The sequence below is a fragment of the Thalassophryne amazonica genome, chromosome 1 (assembly GCF_902500255.1).
Source record: "Thalassophryne amazonica chromosome 1, fThaAma1.1, whole genome shotgun sequence".
In the NCBI taxonomy this organism is placed as follows: Eukaryota; Metazoa; Chordata; class Actinopteri; order Batrachoidiformes; family Batrachoididae; genus Thalassophryne; species Thalassophryne amazonica.
In genome coordinates this window covers 2,327,739-2,348,485 of record NC_047103.1, presented here as the reverse complement: position 1 = coordinate 2,348,485, position 20,747 = coordinate 2,327,739, and the positions used below count along the sequence as shown (strand labels likewise).

Here is a 20,747-nt window from a genome sequence, read left to right as displayed (position 1 = left end):
CACGCCCTGTGATTGCTGGGATAGGCTCCACCCCCTGTGACCCTTAACTGGAGTAAGTGGTTGACTGTGTGTGTGTGTGTGGACTGTTGTGGTCTTGTTTGTGTTCATGTGATGTAATGTGACCCTGAGCGTTCTGAAAGGTGCCTTCGTAGGAAAGTGCATGATGACATGGAGTTGTGAGGTCCAAGCAGCAGGACAGCGCTGCTTTACCTTCATTTACCCAGAGTTCAGTGCTGCTTTTCTAACGGGTCTCACCTGGTCGTGGCGAGTTCGCTGCTTTAATGATGATGTAGGCGACCTGAGACACCTGCGGACAGACAGACAGAGACACACACACACACAGAGGTGAATTCAACTGTGTTCATGCCACACAGTGTGGGCGGGGATCATTAATTCTGAACGCGGTCACAGCACCTCTCCACAAAATCATCTGCATTTATTTGTCTGTTAGCAGGATTACGTCAAAACTACTGCACGGATTTGGACAAAATCTGCACCACAGATACATATTAGGCCATGGACCAGTCCATTACACTTTGGAGGTGATGTGGATTCTGTATCAAGTTTGACTTTATAGTCTTTTAAGGATTATGTTAAAACAGCTTCACGGATTCTCACCAAATTTGCACCAGAGATAAATAAGAACTTTATTAATCCCAGCAGAACTTGTGTCAGAGGGCTGAAATGGTAAACATCGTTCCTGTTACAGTGAGATCAGTGAGTATGTTTATGCTAAATAACTGAAGACACTTGAACAAGATGTTTGACAGTATTGCACATAGCTCTGAGTGACTGAAAAACTCAGATCATGATGTATTCATCTTGCAGAAGGGGGAGGAGTTATACAGTCTGACTGCCACAGGTAGGAAGGATCTCCTGTGGTGCACCTCATGGCTGAAGGTGCTCTGACAGGACGTCAGTGTGGCATGCAGGGGGTGGGAGGTGCTGTCACAGATGGTGAGCAGTTTCCTCAGCATCCTCCCCTCTCACACCTCCATCACAGACTCCAACTCCGCCCCCAGGACAGAGCCAGCACTCCTGATGAGCTTGAGTCTGTCTGTCAGCTGCCTTCAGCCTGCTGCTCCAGAACATTACAATGTAGAAGATGATGCTGGAGACCACCGAGTGATAAAACATCTGCAGACACTGACAGATCTGAGTCTCCTGAGGAAGTACAGTCAGCTCTGACCTTTGGGGCATGGAAGAGTCCACTGAATTTGGGAAGTGACCCGGACTGGTGGACATCAGAAATCTCCAACTGGTTTTGGTTTTAATGTGGTTCTCGTACAAGGCCAAACTCCGCCCACCTGTCTACAATTGTCAACATTCAGACTCAAACTCGATGATTTCAGTTGATTTTCCACATTAATAGTTCAGAGGTTTTGCTTTTGTGTGACGACACAACGTGCTACTTTTTATATGTACCTTTTACTTGTGTGAGCGACAGACAGATAATTTCCTTTGGGATTAATAAAATATCTATCTGACCTTTTAAACACAGCAAAGGAAAAAAGCAAAACCCCACATTAATAAAAAAAAAAAAGGTTAACTGCTGATCCAGAAGAAAGTAAAGCATGTAAAAGGCCAAAGACAGAGACGAGCGTGACCTTGGACAGCACAAAACGTCCCTGTTGTGTCTCTTTGACAAAGAGTCGAGCTGCAAACTTTCCTTAGTTTATCTGAAGTTTGGTGCAAAGGTTTTCCAGCTCCTGAAAACACTGAAGTAATTCCTGTTAACTTTATTTAATGCTGTTCAGTTCTGAAGTTTTCTGATGGAAACGCGATGCGTCCTGATGTCCTGAAGGGAGTTTACAGTTTGAAATAAAAACCCAAATAACATATTAGTCCAAGAAAACAGAAACTCTACCAAATGTGGGCGTGTCCTTGAGCTCCTCGAGTGTCGGGGGTCCTCCACAATGAGACTCCCGTGTCCTGGATCATGTCCACAGAAACAATTCAATTCAATTCAATTTTATTTATATAGCGCCAAATCACAACAAACAGTTGCCCCAAGGCGCTTTATATTGTAAGGCAAGGCCATACAATAATTACGTAAAAACCCCAACGGTCAAAACAACCCCCTGTGAGCAAGCACTTGGCAACAGTGGGAAGGAAAAACTCCCTTTTAACAGGAAGAAACCTCCAGCAGAACCAGGCTCAGGGAGGGGCAGTCTTCTGCTGGGACTGGTTGGGGCTGAGGGAGAGAACCAGGAAAAAGACATGCTGTGGAGGGGAGCAGAGATCGATCACTAATGATTAAATGCAGAGTGGTGCATACAGAGCAAAAAGAGAAAGAAACAGTGCATCATGGGAACCCCCCAGCAGTCTACGTCTATAGCAGCATAACTAAGGGATGGTTCAGGGTCACCTGATCCAGCCCTAACTATAAGCTTTAGCAAAAAGGAAAGTTTTAAGCTTAATCTTAAAAGTAGAGAGGGTGTCTGTCTCCCTGATCTGAATTGGGAGCTGGTTCCACAGGAGAGGAGCCTGAAAGCTGAAGGCTCTGCCTCCCATTCTACTCTTACAAACCCTAGGAACTACAAGTAAGCCTGCAGTCTGAGAGCGAAGCGCTCTATTGGGGTGATATGGTACTATGAGGTCCCTAAGATAAGAAGGGACCTGATTATTCAAAACCTTATAAGTAAGAAGAAGAATTTTAAATTCTATTCTAGAATTAACAGGAAGCCAATGAAGAGAGGCCAATATGGGTGAGATATGCTCTCTCCTTCTAGTCCCCGTCAGTACTCTAGCTGCAGCATTTTGAATTAACTGAAGGCTTTTCAGGGAACTTTTAGGACAACCTGATAATAATGAATTACAATAGTCCAGCCTAGAGGAAATAAATGCATGAATTAGTTTTTCAGCATCACTCTGAGACAAGACCTTTCTAATTTTAGAGATATTGCGTAAATGCAAAAAAGCAGTCCTACATATTTGTTTAATATGCGCTTTGAATGACATATCCTGATCAAAAATGACTCCAAGATTTCTCACAGTATTACTAGAGGTCAGGGTAATGCCATCCAGAGTAAGGATCTGGTTAGACACCATGTTTCTAAGATTTGTGGGGCCAAGTACAATAACTTCAGTTTTATCTGAGTTTAAAAGCAGGAAATTAGAGGTCATCCATGTCCTTATGTCTGTAAGACAATCCTGCAGTTTAGCTAATTGGTGTGTGTCCTCTGGCTTCATGGATAGATAAAGCTGGGTATCATCTGCGTAACAATGAAAATTTAAGCAATGCCGTCTAATAATACTGCCTAAGGGAAGCATGTATAAAGTGAATAAAATTGGTCCTAGCACAGAACCTTGTGGAACTCCATAATTAACCTTAGTCTGTGAAGAAGATTCCCCATTTACATGAACAAATTGTAAATCATTTGTAACCTTCACTAATGCTGTTTCTGTACTATGATGAATTCTAAAACCTGACTGAAACTCTTCAAATAGACCATTCCTCTGCAGATGATCAGTTAGCTGTTTTACAACTACCCTTTCAAGAATTTTGAGAGAAAAGGAGGTTGGAGATTGGCCTATAATTAGCTAAGATAGCTGGGTCAAGTGATGGCTTTTTAAGTAATGGTTTAATTACTGCCACCTTAAAAGCCTGTGGTACATAGCCAACTAATAAAGATAGATTGATCATATTTAAGATCGAAGCATTAAATAATGGTAGGGCTTCCTTGAGCAGCCTGGTAGGAATGGGGTCCAATAGACATGTTGATGATTTGGATGAAGTAACTAATGAAAATAACTCAGACAGAACAATCGGAGAGAAAGAGTCTAACCAAATACCGGCATCACTGAAAGCAGCCAAAGATAACGATACGTCTTTGGGATGGTTATGAGTAATTTTTTCTCTAATAGTTAAAATTTTATTAGCAAAGAAAGTCATGAAGTCATTACTAGTTAAAGTTAAAGGAATACTCGGCTCAATAGAGCTCTGACTCTTTGTCAGCCTGGCTACAGTGCTGAAAAGAAACCTGGGGTTGTTCTTATTTTCTTCAATTAGTGATGAGTAGTAAGATGTCCTAGCTTTACGGAGGGCTTTTTTATAGAGCAACAGACTCTTTTTCCAGGCTAAGTGAAGGTCTTCTAAATTAGTGAGACGCCATTTCCTCTCCAACTTACGGGTTATCTGCTTTAAGCTGCGAGTTTGTGAGTTATACCACGGAGTCAGGCACTTCTGATTTAAAGCTCTCTTTTTCAGAGGAGCTACAGCATCCAAAGTTGTCTTCAATGAGGATGTAAAACTATTGACGAGATACTCTATCTCACTTACAGAGTTTAGGTAGCTACTCTGCACTGTGTTGGTATATGGCATTAGGGAACATAAAGAAGGAAACATATCCTTAAACCTAGTTACAGCGCTTTCTGAAAGACTTCTAGTGTAATGAAACTTATTCCCCACTGCTGGGTAGTCCATCAGAGTAAATGTAAATGTTACTAAGAAATGATCAGACAGAAGGGAGTTTTCAGGGAATACTGTTAAGTCTTCTATTTCCATACCATAAGTCAGAACAAGATCTAAGATATGATTAAAGTGGTGGGTGGACTCATTTACATTTTGAGCAAAGCCAATTGAGTCTAATAATAGATTAAATGCAGTGTTGAGGCTGTCATTCTCAGCATCTGTGTGGATGTTAAAATCGCCCACTATAATTATCTTATCTGAGCTAAGCACTAAGTCAGACAAAAGGTCTGAAAATTCACAGAGAAACTCACAGTAACGACCAGGAGGACGATAGATAACAACAAATAAAACTGGTTTTTGGGACTTCCAATTTGGATGGACAAGACTAAGAGTCAAGCTTTCAAATGAATTAAAGCTCTGTCTGGGTTTTTGATTAATTAATAAGCTGGAGTGGAAGATTGCTGCTAATCCTCCGCCTCGGCCCGTGCTACGAGCGTTCTGACAGTTAGTGTGACTCGGGGGTGTTGACTCATTTAAACTAACATATTCATCCTGCTGTAACCAGGTTTCTGTAAGGCAGAATAAATCAATATGTTGATCAATTATTATATCATTTACTAACAGGGACTTAGAAGAGAGAGACCTAATGTTTAATAGACCACATTTAACTGTTTTAGTCTGTGGTGCAGTTGAAGGTGCTATATTATTTTTTCTTTTTGAATTTTTATGCTTAAATAGATTTTTGCTGGTTATTGGTAGTCTGGGAGCAGGCACCGTCTCTACTGGGATGGGGTAATGAGGGGATGGCAGGGGGAGAGAAGCTGCAGAGAGGTGTGTAAGACTACAACTCTGCTTCCTGGTCCCAACCCTGGATAGTCACGGTTTGGAGGATTTAAGAAAATTGGCCAGATTTCTACAAATGAGAGCTGCTCCATCCAAAGTGGGATGGATGCCATCTCTCCTAACAAGACCAGGTTTTCCCCAGAAGCTTTGCCAATTATCTATGAAGCCCACCTCATTTTTTGGACACCACTCAGACAGCCAGCAATTCAAGGAGAACATGCGGCTAAACATGTCACTCCCGGTCCGATTGGGGAGGGGCCCAGAGAAAACTACAGAGTCCGACATTGTTTTTGCAAAGTTACACACCAATTCAATGTTAATTTTAGTGACCTCCGATTGGCGTAACCGGGTGTCATTACTGCCGACGTGAATTACAATCTTACCAAATTTACACTTAGCCTTAGCCAGCAGTTTCAAATTTCCTTCAATGTCGCCTGCTCTGGCCCCCGGAAGACAATTGACTATGGTTGCTGGTGTCGCTAACTTCACATTTCTCAAAACAGAGTCGCCAATAACCAGAGTTTGTTCCTCGGCGGGTGTGTCGCCGAGTGGGGAAAAATGGTTAGAAATGTGAACGGGTTGGTGGTGTACACGGGGCTTCTGTTTAGGGCTACGCTTCCTCCTCACAGTCACCCAGTCGGCCTGCTTTCCCCGGCTGCTCGGGATCTGCCAGAGGGAAACTAACGGCGGCTAAGCTACCTTGGTCCGCACCGACTACAGGGGCCTGGCTAGCTGTAGAATTTTCCACGGTGCGGAGCCGAGTCTCCAATTCGCCCAGCCTTTGGAGGGCTGGCCTCCAAAGCTACGAATAAGCTACACTTATTACAAGTACCATTACTGCTAAAGGAGGCCGAGGAATAACTAAACATTTCACACCCAGAGCAGAAAAGTGCGGGAGAGACAGGAGAAGCCGCCATGCTAAACCGGCTAAGAGCTAGTAGCTGTGCTAAGCTAGCGGATTCCTAAAAACATGCAAAGTGAATAACGTGTAAATAATTTAGAGGTGATTCAGCAGAGGGAGTGCTTTAGTTAAGGCACGTAAAGATTACACTGTGAAACAAATCGTTATCTAGTTAACTAGATCAATCTAACTGCGCAGATTAAACAGCTAACAGATACAGAAAAACACCGCTGTGCTCCAGAACAGGAAGTGATACAATACAGTATCTGTTAGCTGTTTAATTTTAGTGTGTTCCACCACATTACAGTATTGTAATGTGGTGGAACACACTAAATGTGTGTTCCACCACATTTAGTCCATGTGGTGGAACACACCACATGGACTAAATGTCCTCATCAAAGTCTCACTAAGGAAGCGTTCACTGGACACAGTCAGTCCAGCGGGACCCAAAGATCCTCCACAGAGACCTTTGACCAGCTGCATCTTTGTTCTTTTGCAAAAATTTCAGCATCACCAGACACCTTTGACCTCATGACTCCATAAACTCTTCCCAGGTCCAGAAAGTAATTCAAAGCCTGGATCTTAATCTGGATCCATGACCATAACAAACCCAAAGGCTGTGATTCCTCACTCAGCTGGTCAAGTACTGCGATCAGAGAATCCAGTGATTCCACAAAGATCACAACATCATCTGCAATGTAACACCCCGTTTACACAGAGTCCACAACAGAGTTGTGTTCGAAAAACACTCTGCTTGTCGCCACTCTCACGGACCCCCCACTGGGGAGGCAGGCTGGTCACAGTGGGGTCTCCATGGTTGGGAAGGAAGATCCCTCTTGGTCCTCATCGCTCTCCAGCAGGTGTGTGAGTGTACTGAACTGTTTCTGTGAAGGCTCTCAGTTGTCCAGGTGGTTTCCATAGTAGAGAAGCTTGAATCTTCGACTGGACTGGGTTGCTTGACGCAAAGACGTTTCGCTTCAAATCGCAGAAGCTTCCTCAGCTAAAATTCTTGCTCTGGTAGCCTGACTTCTGTCTTGACTCTTGTAGAGAGAGCTTCTCTACTATAGTGTACTGAACTGTTTAAAACACTTGCACAAGCGGTGCGACCGGTTAACAGATACATGGGCCTCACTGTCAGTCTTGATCAACTCTCACATGTCTCAACCTGATTCTGTGCATCGTAACAGACTCTCAATTGACTCTGCATGAGGTTGCATCGCTGATCGCGGATATTAACATATTTTTCACTTGCACAATTCAGTCGCAGCGCGAGCTTGGTGTGAACATAAGTAACAGATCACAGTGGAGACCAGCCGAGACCTGTGAGAGTCCACAACATGTTATGATCTTGCAGGTCTTCGGGAAAACGGGGCATAAAGGTCAATAAATGCTTCATCACCAATAAACGCACTGACCCAACACCCAGTCCATGGAAGCACTGACCAGGAGTTGGATCACACCCCTGAGGAACACCTGATTTCAATATGAAAAATTTAGAATTCAGTTTTTTGTTTTGTCTTTTGTGCAGACAAATCAAATAAACTGTACTTTCAGTAAATCATGAATGAAACTATATCTGTATACGTACAACCCCAATTCCAATGAAGTTGGGACGTTGTGTAAAATGTAAATAAAAACAGAATACAATGATTTTCAAATCCTCTTCAACCTATATTCAATTGAATACACCACAAAGACAAGATATTTAATGTTCAAACTGATAAACTTTATTGTTTTGTGCAAATATTTGCTCATTTTGAAATGGATGCCTGCAACATGTTTCAAAAAAGCTGGGACGGGGCAACAAAAGACTGGGAAAGTTGAATACTTAAAGAACACCTGTTTGGAACATTCCACAGGTGAACAGGTTAATTGGAAACAGGTGAGTGTCATGATTGGGTATAAAAGGAGCATCCCCAAAACGCTCAGCCGTTCACAAGCAAAGATGGGGTGAGGATCACCACTTTGTGAACAACTGCATGAAAAAAAATAGTCCAACAGTTTAAGAAAAATGTTTCTCAACGTTCAATTAGAAGGAATTTAGGGATTCCATCATCTACCGTCCATAATATAATCAGAAGATTCAGAGAATCTGGAGAACTTTCTACACATAATCGACAAGGCCAAAATCCCTCAGGTGGCACTGCATTAAAAACTGACATCATTGTGTAAAGGATCTTACCGCGTGGGATCAGGAACACTTCAGAAAACCATTGTCAGTTAACACAGTTCGTCACTACATCTACAAGTGCAAGTTAAAACTCTACCATGCAAAGTGAAAGTCAAACATCAACAACATCCAGAAACACCGCCGCCTTCTCTGGGCCCGAGATCATTTGAAATGGACAGACGCAAAGTGGAAAAGTGTGCTGTGGTCTGATGAGTCCACGTTTCAAATTGTTTTTGGAAATCATGGACGTTGTGTCATCTGGACAAAAGAGGAAAAAGACCATCCAGATTGTTACCAGAGCAAAGTTCAAAAGCCAGCATCTGTGATGGTATGGGAGTGTGTTAGTGCCCATGGCATGGACACTAACACATCTGTGATGGCACCATCAATGCTGAAAGGTACATCCAGGTTTTGGAGTAACACATGCTGCCATCCAAGCAACGTCTTTTTCAGGGACGTCCCTGCTTATTTCAGCAAGACAATGTCAAGCCACATTCTGCACGTGTTCCAACAGCGTGGCTTCGTAGTAAAAGAGTGAGGGTACTAGACTGGCCTGCCTGCAAAAGCCTGCCTGCCTTGAACTGCAAAAGTTCAAGGTTGGATTTTCATAAGCTAAATTATAATAAAAAATACAGATCAAAAGAACTTTTCAATGTTAAAGTCAAATGTCCGCTAAACCAGCCATAGGGATCAGATGCAGATCAGACTTAGTCTGTTCACTGAGAGCGTCAGTTTGCACCTCACTGTCACAAATGAGAGTGATAGAGGCACTTTTGATTGAGATACAATGCAAAATGTACACTGAATGGGCTTTTCGACATTAAATTAAAATGTCCACAATCTGGATCAAACTTTCAGTTGATAAAGGATACCATCCTATGCAATGCTCTCAAATATGAAAAATATTTGGGTTTTTTTAACATTTTGTTTAATGTTAAAGATACGTATTTTTAAAATTTCCCAAGATTTTTACTATCTTTGACCTATGACCTTGAAAATTAAATTAGTTCTCGGTTCTCAGGATATGAATCTTCAGTAAAAATTTCATAACAATATATGAAAAATTGTGGCTGTTCACAAACAAACAAACAAACACAGATACAAAATATTACCTCTTCAACTTCACTGGCGTAGGTAATGAAAAACTAAGAAATCGCATGTACATAGGTATTTACAGCCTTTGCCAAAATGGATGAATTTTTTTTTCCCTTCCAAATTCTACACACAATACCCCATAATAACAATGTAAAAAAAAAAAGTTTGGGGTTTTTGCAAATTTATTTTAAAAAAAAACGTAAGTATTCACAGCCTTTGCTATGAAGCTCACTGATCATCCTTGAGATGTTTCAGCAGCTTAATTGGAGTCCACCTGGGGTAAATTCAGTTGATTGGACATGATTTGGAAAGACACACACCTGTCTACATATAAGGTCCCACAGTTGACAGTCAGAGATACAAACCAAGCATGAAGTCAAAGGAATTGTCTGTAGACCTCCGAGACAGGATTGTCTGGAGGCACAAATCTGGGGAAGGGTACAGAAACATTTCTGCTGCTCTGAAGGTCCCAATGAGCACAGTGGCCTCCATCATCTGTAATTGGAAGAAGTTCAGATCCACCAGGACTCTTCCTGGAGCTGGTCACCTGTCTAAATTGAGCGATCGGGGGAGAAGGACCTTAGTCAGGGAAGTGACCAAGAACCCGATGGTCACTCTGTCAGAGCTCCAGCATTCCTCTGTGGAGCGAGGAGAACCTTCCAGAAGGACAACCATCTCTGCAGCAATCCACCAATCAGGCCTGTATGGTAGAGTGACCAGACAGAAGCCACTCCTTAGTAAACGACACATGGCAGACCACCTGGAGTAAATGCTAAATGGACTGCATTTATATAGTGCTTTTCCATCTGCATCAGACGGTCACATACACATCGATGCCTCACATTCACCCCGATGCCAGGGTGCTGCCATGCAAGGCGCCCACTACACACCTGGAGCAACTAGGGGATTAAGGACCTTGCCCAAGGGCCCTTAGTAATTTTCCGGTCAGGCTGGGATTTGAACCAAGGATCCTCTGGTCTCAAGCCCAACGCTTAACCACTAGACCATCACCTCCCCTAAGTTTGACAAAAGGCACCTGAAGGACTCTCAGACCAGGAGAAACAAAATTCTCTGGTCTGATGAGACAAAGGCACCATCCCTACAGTGAAGCATGGTGGTGGCAGCATCATGCTGTGGGGATGTTTTTCAGCAGCAGGAACTGGGAGACTAGTCAGGATTGAGGGAAAGATGAATGCAGCAATGTACAGAGACATCCTGGATGAAAACCTGCTCCAGAGTGCTCTTGACCACAGACTGGGGTGACGGTTCATCTTTCAGCAGGACAATGACCCTAAACACACAGCCAAGATATCAAAGGAGTGTCTTCAGGACAACTCTGTGAATGTCCTTGAGTGGCCCAGCCAGAGCCCAGACCTGAATCTGACTGAACATCTCTGGAGAGATCTGAAAATGTCTGTGCACCGACGCTCCCCATCCAACCTGATGGAGCTTGAGAGGTGCTGCAAAGAGGAATGGAACAAACTGCCCAAAGATAGGTGGACCAAGCTTGTGGAATCATATTCAAGAAGACTTGAGGCTGGAATTGGGCACCACAGTCTCATTTGAATCTTGCGTGATATTGCTGGAGTTGAGCACTTATGGGGACAGCCAGTCCCGTTGTGCAATATATACACACAGTATAACTTCACACGGAAAAATGGTGCACTGTTTTGTTTTTGGCTGAAATTACTGACGCAGTTGCGAAAAGTGCATTTTTTTTCACTTCCCCGTGGAGAAAAGACGACGAGGCAAATGGGAGACGTCGAGTCGGTGTTAGTCTACACAGCTAACCAGAGTGGCTCCATTCTCCCACCTGCAAACCCGCCTCGACACAATTGCGCTCCGGGTCATAAACAAACTACAACACATGTCCACTTTCTATCACATCCTCACTTTTTCTTTGCATTTTCACTTTGTTTGCATGTAATTTGCCCAAAAATGAAAATGCCATGTTTCTGTCCTGGTAGTAGAGAAATCTGTCATATGTGTCATATTTTACCCCTTTTACACCATCAAACGAGACTGTGCTGCTCAATTGCTGCCAAAGGTGCATCAACAAAGTATTGAGCAAAGACTGTGAATATTTAAGCCCCTGTCCAGTGGCGGGCACAGTGCCGCTAACCGCTAACGTTTTCATTATTAGCTTTTCAGATAACCTTGAAAACTATCAAATCAAATCAAATCAATTTTATTTATATAGCGCCAAATCACAACAAACAGTTGCCCCAAGGCGCTTTATATTGTAAGGCAAAGCCATACAATAATTACAGAAAAACCCCAACGGTCAAAACGACCCCCTGTGAGCAAGCACTTGGCGACAGTGGGAAGGAAAAACTCCCTTTTAACAGGAAGAAACCTCCAGCAGAACCAGGCTCAGGGAGGGGCAGTCTTCTGCTGGGACTGGTTGGGGCTGAGGGAGAGAACCAGGAAAAAGACATGCTGTGGAAGAGAGCAGAGATCAATCACTAATGATTAAATGCAGAGTGGTGCATACAGAGCAAAAAGAGAAAGAAACACTCAGTGCATCATGGGAACCCCCCAGCAGTCTAAGTCTATAGCAGCATAACTAAGGGAGGGTTCAGGGTCACCTGATCCAGCCCTAACTATAAGCTTTAGCAAAAAGGAAAGTTTTAAGCCTAATCTTAAAAGTAGAGAGGGTGTCTGTCTCCCTGATCTGAATTGGGAGCTGGTTCCACAGGAGAGGAGCCTGAAAGCTGAAGGCTCTGCCTCCCATTCTACTCTTACAAACCCTAGGAACTACAAGTAAGCCCGCAGTCTGAGAGCGAAGCGCTCTATTGGGGTGATATGGTACTATGAGGTCCCTAAGATAAGATGGGACCTGATTATTCAAAACCTTATAAGTAAGAAGAAGAATTTTAAATTCTATTCTAGAATTAACAGGGAGCCAATGAAGAGAGGCCAATATGGGTGCGATATGCTCTCTCCTTCTAGTCCCCGTCAGTACTCTAGCTGCAGCATTTTGAATTAACTGAAGGCTTTTAAGGGAACTTTTAGGACAACCTGATAATAATGAATTACAATAGTCCAGCCTAGAGGAAATAAATGCATTAATTAGTTTTTCAGCATCACTCTGAGACAAGACCTTTCTAATTTTAGAGATATTGCGCAAATGCAAAAAAGCAGTCCTACATATTTGTTTAATATGCGCATTGAAGGACATATCCTGATCAAAAATGACTCCAAGATTTCTCACAGTATTACTAGAGGTCAGGGTAATGCCATCCAGAGTAAGGATCTGGTTAGACACCATGTTTCTAAGATTTGTGGGGCCAAGTACAATAACTTCAGTTTTATCTGAGTTTAAAAGCAGGAAATTAGAGGTCATCCATGTCTTTATGTCTGTAAGACAATCCTGCAGTTTAGCTAATTGGTGTGTGTCCTCTGGCTTCATGGATAGATAAAGCTGGGTATCATCTGCGTAACAATGAAAATGTAAGCAATGCTGTCTAATAATACTGCCTAAGGGAAGCATGTATAAAGTGAATAAAATTGGTCCTAGCACAGAACCTTGTGGAACTCCATAATTAACCTTAGTCTGTGAAGAAGATTCCCCATTTACATGAACAAATTGTAATCTATTAGATAAATATGATTCAAACCACCGCAGCGCAGTGTTGTGTGGGCCGCCAGAAGAGGAGGTACTGCTGGCCCACCACCAGAGGGCGCCCTGCCTGAAGTGCGGGGTTCAGGCACGAGAGGGCGCTGCCGCCACGGACACAGCCGGGGGTGACAGCTGTCACTCATTATCTCTTGACAGCTGTCACCCATCTACACTTCATCATCCCACTCCATAAAGACCGGACGTCATCTCCACCTCGTTGCCGAGATATCATCTACCTTAGGAGGTAACCTTCTCAGCCTGCATATCCAGATAAGTGGTTACTCAGACACTGCACGAGTGTGTGTTAGAGGTGGAGGTGGAATTCCCACCATTGTTGTTACTGGATGTTCACACACCCACATCTGATTGTCTCTGCTCCTCGCCAGCAGTACCAGATCCGACACGCGGAGACAGTGGCCACCTGGGGTGTTCGGGATTTGGGGGCTCCAGTATTCTCCAGGTTCGGTGGCGGAGGAAATCGTGTGGTTCCGGTTCTTCTCAGGACAGACGTCCTCTATCCTCGAGCCTGCCCACACGTCACCTTTGCTAATTGACTATTATACATATACATATATATATATATATATATATATACAATATATACTGTGTTATATACAATATATACATATTCTGTAATCTGCTGTGTTTGGTTGTGCTTTTCACAACAGTAAAGTGTTCATATTTGACTCTTTCATTGTCCGTTCATTTACGCCCCCTGTTGTGGGTCCGTGTCACTACACTTTCACAACAGGATATCTCGGCCAGCGTCATGGACTCCGAGGGGCGTCACCCAGCCATTGAACGGCCAATGGGAGAGCAGGGTACACAGACGTCTGCAGGAGGCGTGATTGGTGAGTTGCAGCACATCCTCACCGCCTTTACGGCTCGGTTGGATCAGATGACCGAGCAAAACATCCTCCGCAGGGTGGAGGCTCTCTCCGCACAGGTGGCAGCGAGCGCTCAGGGCGCTGCTGCAGCTCCTCCTCCTGCCGACCCTGTGCAGGATATAAACGTTCCACTGGTCATTCAACAACCCCTCCCACCATCCCCTGAAGCATACATAAGCCCCCCAGAGCCGTACGGAGGTTGTGTGGAGACGTGCGCGGACTTTCTCATGCAGTGTTCGCTCATCTTTGCACAACGTCCCATCATGTACGCGTCTGATGCTAGTAAAGTAGCTTATGTAATTAATCTGCTTCGAGGAGAGGCACGCGCTTGGGCTACGGCGCTTTGAGAGCAAAATTCACGGCTCCTTCGTACGTACACTGGGTTTGTGAGGGAGTTCAAAACCGTGTTTGACCACCCTAACAGGGGAGAGACCGCTTCAACTGTGCTGCTGTCAATGAGACAGGGACGCCGGCGCGCAGCCGCTTATGCAGTCGACTTCCACATTGCGGCTGCGAGGTCTGGCTGGAATAACGCTGCGCTCCACGCCGCCTTCATAAACGGACTGTCGTCGATCCTGAAGGAGCACCTGGTGGCCAAGGACGAACCGCGGGATTTGGATGGACTTATTGATCTCGTTATACGGTTAGACAATCGGTTAGAGGAACGCCGTCGGGAGCAAGATGAAGGACGTGGCCGGGCACGCGCCGTCCCTCTCCCTTCCGGGTCTGAAAAGGTTCCGCCCTCCCCACGCTCCACAGCTGCAGCGCTCCGTGGGGCAACAGCACCCCCTGCTGGTGTTGCTAGGGAAACGCGCAGGGCCAATATAAGATCAAATGACAGAATGAGGAGGCTGGTCCACGGGGAGTGCTTTTTCTGCAGCTCAAAGGAGCATATACAGAGAAACTGCCCCAAACGGCCAAAACGACAACACTCACCTTTAGAGACTGGGCTAAAGGGGGGTCATAACATGCACGTGGGACACACACGTATTGCCACACGACTCCCAGTTACAATCCTGAGTGGGGATTTAACCCTTCAAGCCCCAGCACTGGTGGACACGGGGTCAGAAGGGAATCTGCTGGATAGCAGATGGGCTAGGGAAGCAGGGCTCCCTCTGGTGGCGCTTCCTTCACCATTGCAGGTGCGGGCACTAGATGGCACCCTTCTCCCTTTAATCACGCACAAGACACAACCAGTAACTCTGGTAGTGTCTGGGAATCATCGTGAGGAGATCGAGTTTTTTGTGACTCCTTCTACCTCCCGCGTGATTTTGGGCTTCCCTTGGATGTTGAAACACAATCCCCGGATTGATTGGCCATCTGGGGTGGTGGTTCAGTGGAGCGAAACCTGCCATCGGGTGTGTTTAGGATCCTCGGTTCCTCCCGGTTTACAGGCTAAGGAGGAGGTCAATGTCCCTCCCAATCTGACAGCGGTGCCGGTTGAGTACCACGATCTTGCTGACGTCTTCAGCAAGGATCTGGCACTCACCCTTCCTCCGCACCGTCCGCACGATTGTGCCATTGATTTGATACCAGGTGTGGAGTTCCCGTCCAGCAGGCTGTACAATCTCTCACGACCTGAACGCGAATCAATGGAGACCTACATCTGGGACTCATTAGCTGCCGGGTTGATCCGAAATTCCACCTCCCCGATGGGTGCAGGTTTCTTTTTTGTGGGCAAGAAAGATGGCGGACTCCGTCCATGCATCGATTACAGGGGGCTGAATGAGATTACGGTTCGCAATCGATACCCCTTGCCCTTGTTGGATTCCGTGTTCACCCCCCTGCATGGAGCCAAAATCTTTACAAAATTGGATCTTCAGAATGCGTATCACCTGGTTCGGGTCCGGAAGGGAGACGAATGGAAGACGGCATTTAACACCCCGTTAGGTCACTTTGAGTACCTGGTCATGCCGTTCGGCCTCACTAACGCCCCCGCAAAGTTCCAAGCTTTGGTAAACGATGTCTTGCGGGACTTCCTGCACCGATTTGTCTTCGTATATCTGGACGATATTCTCATCTTTTCCCCGGACCCTGAGACTCATGTCCAGCATGTACGTCAGGTCCTGCAGCGGTTGTTGGAGAACCGGCTGTTTGTGAAGGGCGAGAAGTGAGAGTTTCACCGCACTTCTTTGTCCTTCCTGGGGTTTATCATCTCCTCTAACTCCGTCGCCCCTGATCCGGCCAAGGTTGCGCCCGGTGAGAGATTGGCTCCAACCTACAAGCCGGAGGAAGCTGCAACAGTTCCTCGGCTTTGCAAATTTCTACAGGAGGTTCATAAAGGGCTATAGCCAGGTAGTTAGCCCCCTGACAGCCCTGACCTCTCCTAAAGTCCCCTTCACCTGGTCGGATCGGTGCGAAAGCCGCATTCAAGGAGTTGAAACGACGGTTCTCGACTGCACCAGTGCTGGTGCAGCCCGACCTTAGCCGCCAGTTTGTGGTCGAAGTGGACGCCTCTGACTCAGGGATAGGAGCCGTGCTATCCCAGAGCGGAGAGACCGATAAGGTCCTTCACCCGTGTGCCTATTTTTCCCGCAGGTTGACCCCAGCTGAACGGAACTATGACGTCGGCAATCGAGAACTCCTTGCGGTGAAAGAGGCTCTTGAGGAGTGGAGTCACCTGTTGGAGGGAGCATCTGTGCCGTTCACGGTTTTCACTGACCATCGGAACCTGGAGTATGTCAGGACCGCCAGGCGGCTGAACCCCAGGCAAGCCCGCTGGTCACTGTTCTTCGGGCGTTTTGACTTCCGGATCACCTACCGCCCCGGGACCAAGAACCAGAGATCGGATGCCTTGTCCCGGGTGCATGAAGATGAAGTCAAGACTGAGCTGTCGGATCCACCGGAGCCCATCATTCCGGAGTCCACTATCGTGGCCACCCTCACCTGGGACGTGGAGAAGACTGTCCGGGAGGCCCTGGCACGGAGCCCGGACCCCGGAACAGGGCCGAAGAACAGACTCTATGTCCCACCAGAGGCAAGAGCTGCTGTCTTGGATTTCTGTCACGGTTCTAAGCTCTCCTGTCATCCGGGGGTGCGAAGGACCGTGGCAGTGGTCCGGCAGTGCTTCTGGTGGGCGTCCCTGGAGGCCGACGTCCGGGAATATATCCAGGCCTACACCACCTGTGCCAGGGGCAAGGCAGACCACCAGAAGGCACAGGGACTTCTTCAGCCACTTCCTGTACCTCATCGCCCCTGGTCCCACATCGGTCTGGATTTTGTCACGGGCTTTCCGCCGTCCCAGGGCATGACAACCATCTTCACGATAGTGGACCGGTTCTCCAAGGCGGCCCACTTCGTGGCCCTCCCAAAGCTCCCCACGGCCCAGGAGACGGCAAACCTCCTGGTCCACCACGTCGTCCGTCTGCATGGGATACCTCTCCACGGTGCGCAGTAACGCGTCATTGCATGCGTTACTGCGCACATATACAGATGTGATGGAGACAACAGTCACATTATTTATGTTGCCCATGGGAAGGAATGGACAAATATCTGTACTGTAAGGTCTATTGTGGATATAACAGCCAGTTCAGATTTGTGGCGGCATGCGCGCAGTAGTGCATGGAGCTTTCAGTTTGATAGCTGCTGTTCACATTCACTGTACATAATAATTGATCATTATTATCGTGATGAAGCGTGCCACATACAGTTCAACAGTTCCTTTGCACTCTGGGGGGACATTATTATACGTGGCACGTGCAGGTCATACCGGCAGGCTTTGCGGTGCCAGATCCATCTCGAGGTTCCCTCATATGCGCTCAAATCGTTTTGGATCCTCTTTTGCTGTCATGAGAATATGTAAACTGCAGTCAGATGGTCCTCACTTTTGTCTTCAATCAATCAATCAATCAACATTTATTTATAAAGCGCTTTACAGCACCGACTGGTGTCCAAAGTGCTTAACATTAAAAACACAAATTTACAAAATAAAACACATATAAATAAAATTTTAAAACAACACATAAAAAAGAACATAAAAATAACAGAACATGTCACCTCCCCACTAAGTGTTAAAAGCCAGTTTAAATAAATAAGTCTTTAACTTAGATTTAAAAAGTGCTCGGTCAGGAATAGTACGTAACTCAAGAGGTAGCTCATTCCACAGTCTGGGGCCAGCTACCGCGAAAGCATGATCTTTCTGGTCTTCCTATAGTAAGGTAGCAGGGTGAACTTTACAGAGAAACCTAAACATGTTACATCACAGCTTCTGTTTCTGTAATAAAATAACCATATTTATAGCTTAGCCTACTAGCTATAATTTAGTTTTACAACAAGTCTACAGACTAGGTAAACGTATACTACAATGTGGCTGTCTCACCTGTTTCAGGTCCAGTGTGATGGTCACCGTCTGTCTGTGTGTGTGTGTGTCTCTCTGTCTGCGGCTGTCTCACCTGTTTCAGGTCCAGTGTGATGGTCACCGTCTGTCTGTGTGTGTGTGTGTCTCTCTGTCTGCGGCTGTCTCACCTGTTTCAGGTCCAGTGTGATGGTCACCGTCTGTCTGTGTGTGTCTGTCTCTCTGTCTGCGGCTGTCTCACCTGTTTTAGGTCCAGTGTGATGGTCACCGTCTGTCTGTGTGTGTCTGTCTCTCTGTCTGCGGCTGTCTCACCTGTTTCAGGTCCAGTGTGATGGTCACCGTCTGTCTGTATGTCTGTCTCTCTGTCTGCGGCTGTCTCACCTGTTTTAGGTCCAGTGTGATGGTCACCGTCTGTCTGTATGTGTCTGTCTCTCTGTCTGCGGCTGTCTCACCTGTTTCAGGTCCAGTGTGATGGTCACCGTCTGTCTGTGTGTGTCTGTCTCTGTCTGCGGCTGTCTCACCTGTTTCAGGTCCAGTGTGATGGTCACCGTCTGTCTGTGTGTGTGTGTCTCTCTGTCTGCGGCTGTCTCACCTGTTTCAGGTCCAGTGTGATGGTCACCGTCTGTCTGTGTGTGTGTGTCTCTCTGTCTGCGGCTGTCTCACCTGTTTTAGGTCCAGTGTGATGGTCACCGTCTGTCTGTGTGTGTGTGTGTCTCTCTGTCTGCGGCTGTCTCACCTGTTTCAGGTCCAGTGTGATGGTCACCGTCTGTCTGTATGTGTCTGTCTCTCTGTCTGCGGCTGTCTCACCTGTTTTAGGTCCAGTGTGATGGTCACCGTCTGTCTGTATGTGTCTGTCTCTCTGTCTGCGGCTGTCTCACCTGTTTTAGGTCCAGTGTGATGGTCACCGTCTGTCTGTATGTGTCTGTCTCTCTGTCTGCGGCTGTCTCACCTGTTTCAGGTCCAGTGTGATGGTCACCGTCTGTCTGTATGTGTCTGTCTCTCTGTCTGCGGCTGTCTCACCTGTTTTAGGTCCAGTGTGATGGTCACCGTCTGTCTGTGTGTGTGTGTCTCTCTGTCTGCGGCTGTCTTACCTGTTTCAGGTCCAGTGTGATGGTCACCGTCTGTCTGTATGTGTGTCTGTCTCTCTGTCTGCGGCTGTCTCACCTGTTTCAGGTCCAGTGTGATGGTCACCGTCTGTCTGTGTGTGTGTGTCTCTCTATCTGCGGCTGTCTCACCTGTTTTAGGTCCAGTGTGATGGTCACCGTCTGTCTGTGTGTGTCTGTCTCTCTGTCTGCGGCTGTCTCACCTGTTTCAGGTCCAGTGTGATGGTCACCGTCTGTCTGTGTGTGTCTGTCTCTCTGTCTGCGGCTGTCTCACCTGTTTCAGGTCCAGTGTGATGGTCACCGTCTGTCTGTGTGTGTCTGTCTCTCTGTCTGCGGCTGTCTCACCTGTTTCAGGTCCAGTGTGATGGTCACCGTCTGTCTGTGTGTGTCTGTCTCTCTGTCTGCGGCTGTCTCACCTGTTTTAGGTCCAGTGTGATGGTCACCGTCTGTCTGTGTGTGTCTGTCTCTTTGTCTGCGGCTGTCTCACCTGTTTCAGGTCCAGTGTGATGGTCACCGTCTGTCTGTATGTCTGTCTCTCTGTCTGCGGCTGTCTCACCTGTTTTAGGTCCAGTGTGATGGTCACCGTCTGTCTGTATGTGTCTGTCTCTCTGTCTGCGGCTGTCTCACCTGTTTCAGGTCCAGTGTGATGGTCACCGTCTGTCTGTGTGTGTCTGTCTCTGTCTGCGGCTGTCTCACCTGTTTCAGGTCCAGTGTGATGGTCACCGTCTGTCTGTGTGTGTCTGTCTCTGTCTGCGGCTGTCTCACCTGTTTCAGGTCCAGTGTGATGGTCACCGTCTGTCTGTGTGTGTGTGTCTCTCTGTCTGCGGCTGTCTCACCTGTTTTAGGTCCAGTGTGATGGTCACCGTCTGTCTGTGTGTGTGTGTCTCTCTGTCTGCGGCTGTCTCACCTGTTTCAGGTCCAGTGTGATGGTCACCGTCTGTCTGTATGTGTGTGTCTCTCTGTCTGCGGCTGTCTCACCTGTTTTAGGTCCAGTGTGATGGTCACCGTCTGTCTGTGTGTGTGTGTCTCTCTGTCTGCGGCTGTCTCACCTGTTTCAGGTCCAGTGTGATGGTCACCGTCTGTCTGTATGTGTCTGTCTCTCTGTCTGCGGCTGTCTCACCTGTTTTAGGTCCAGTGTGATGGTCACCGTCTGTCTGTGTGTGTGTGTCTCTCTGTCTGCGGCTGTCTTACCTGTTTCAGGTCCAGTGTGATGGTCACCGTCTGTCTGTATGTGTGTCTGTCTCTCTGTCTGCGGCTGTCTCACCTGTTTCAGGTCCAGTGTGATGGTCACCGTCTGTCTGTATGTGTCTGTCTCTCTGTCTGCGGCTGTCTCACCTGTTTTAGGTCCAGTGTGATGGTCACCGTCTGTCTGTGTGTGTGTGTCTCTCTGTCTGCGGCTGTCTTACCTGTTTCAGGTC

The 20,747-nt window shown here is 46.5% G+C and overlaps 1 protein-coding gene across 1 annotated transcript in view; it reads right to left on the bottom strand.

Annotated features, from left to right (window-relative positions):
• Window positions 1-20,747, bottom strand: part of lama1 (laminin, alpha 1) — a 309,926-nt gene that overhangs the window by 271,763 nt on the left and 17,416 nt on the right. The window contains 1 exon segment of the mRNA XM_034180072.1: window positions 256-307. Coding sequence (XP_034035963.1) covers window positions 256-307 — 52 coding nt within the window.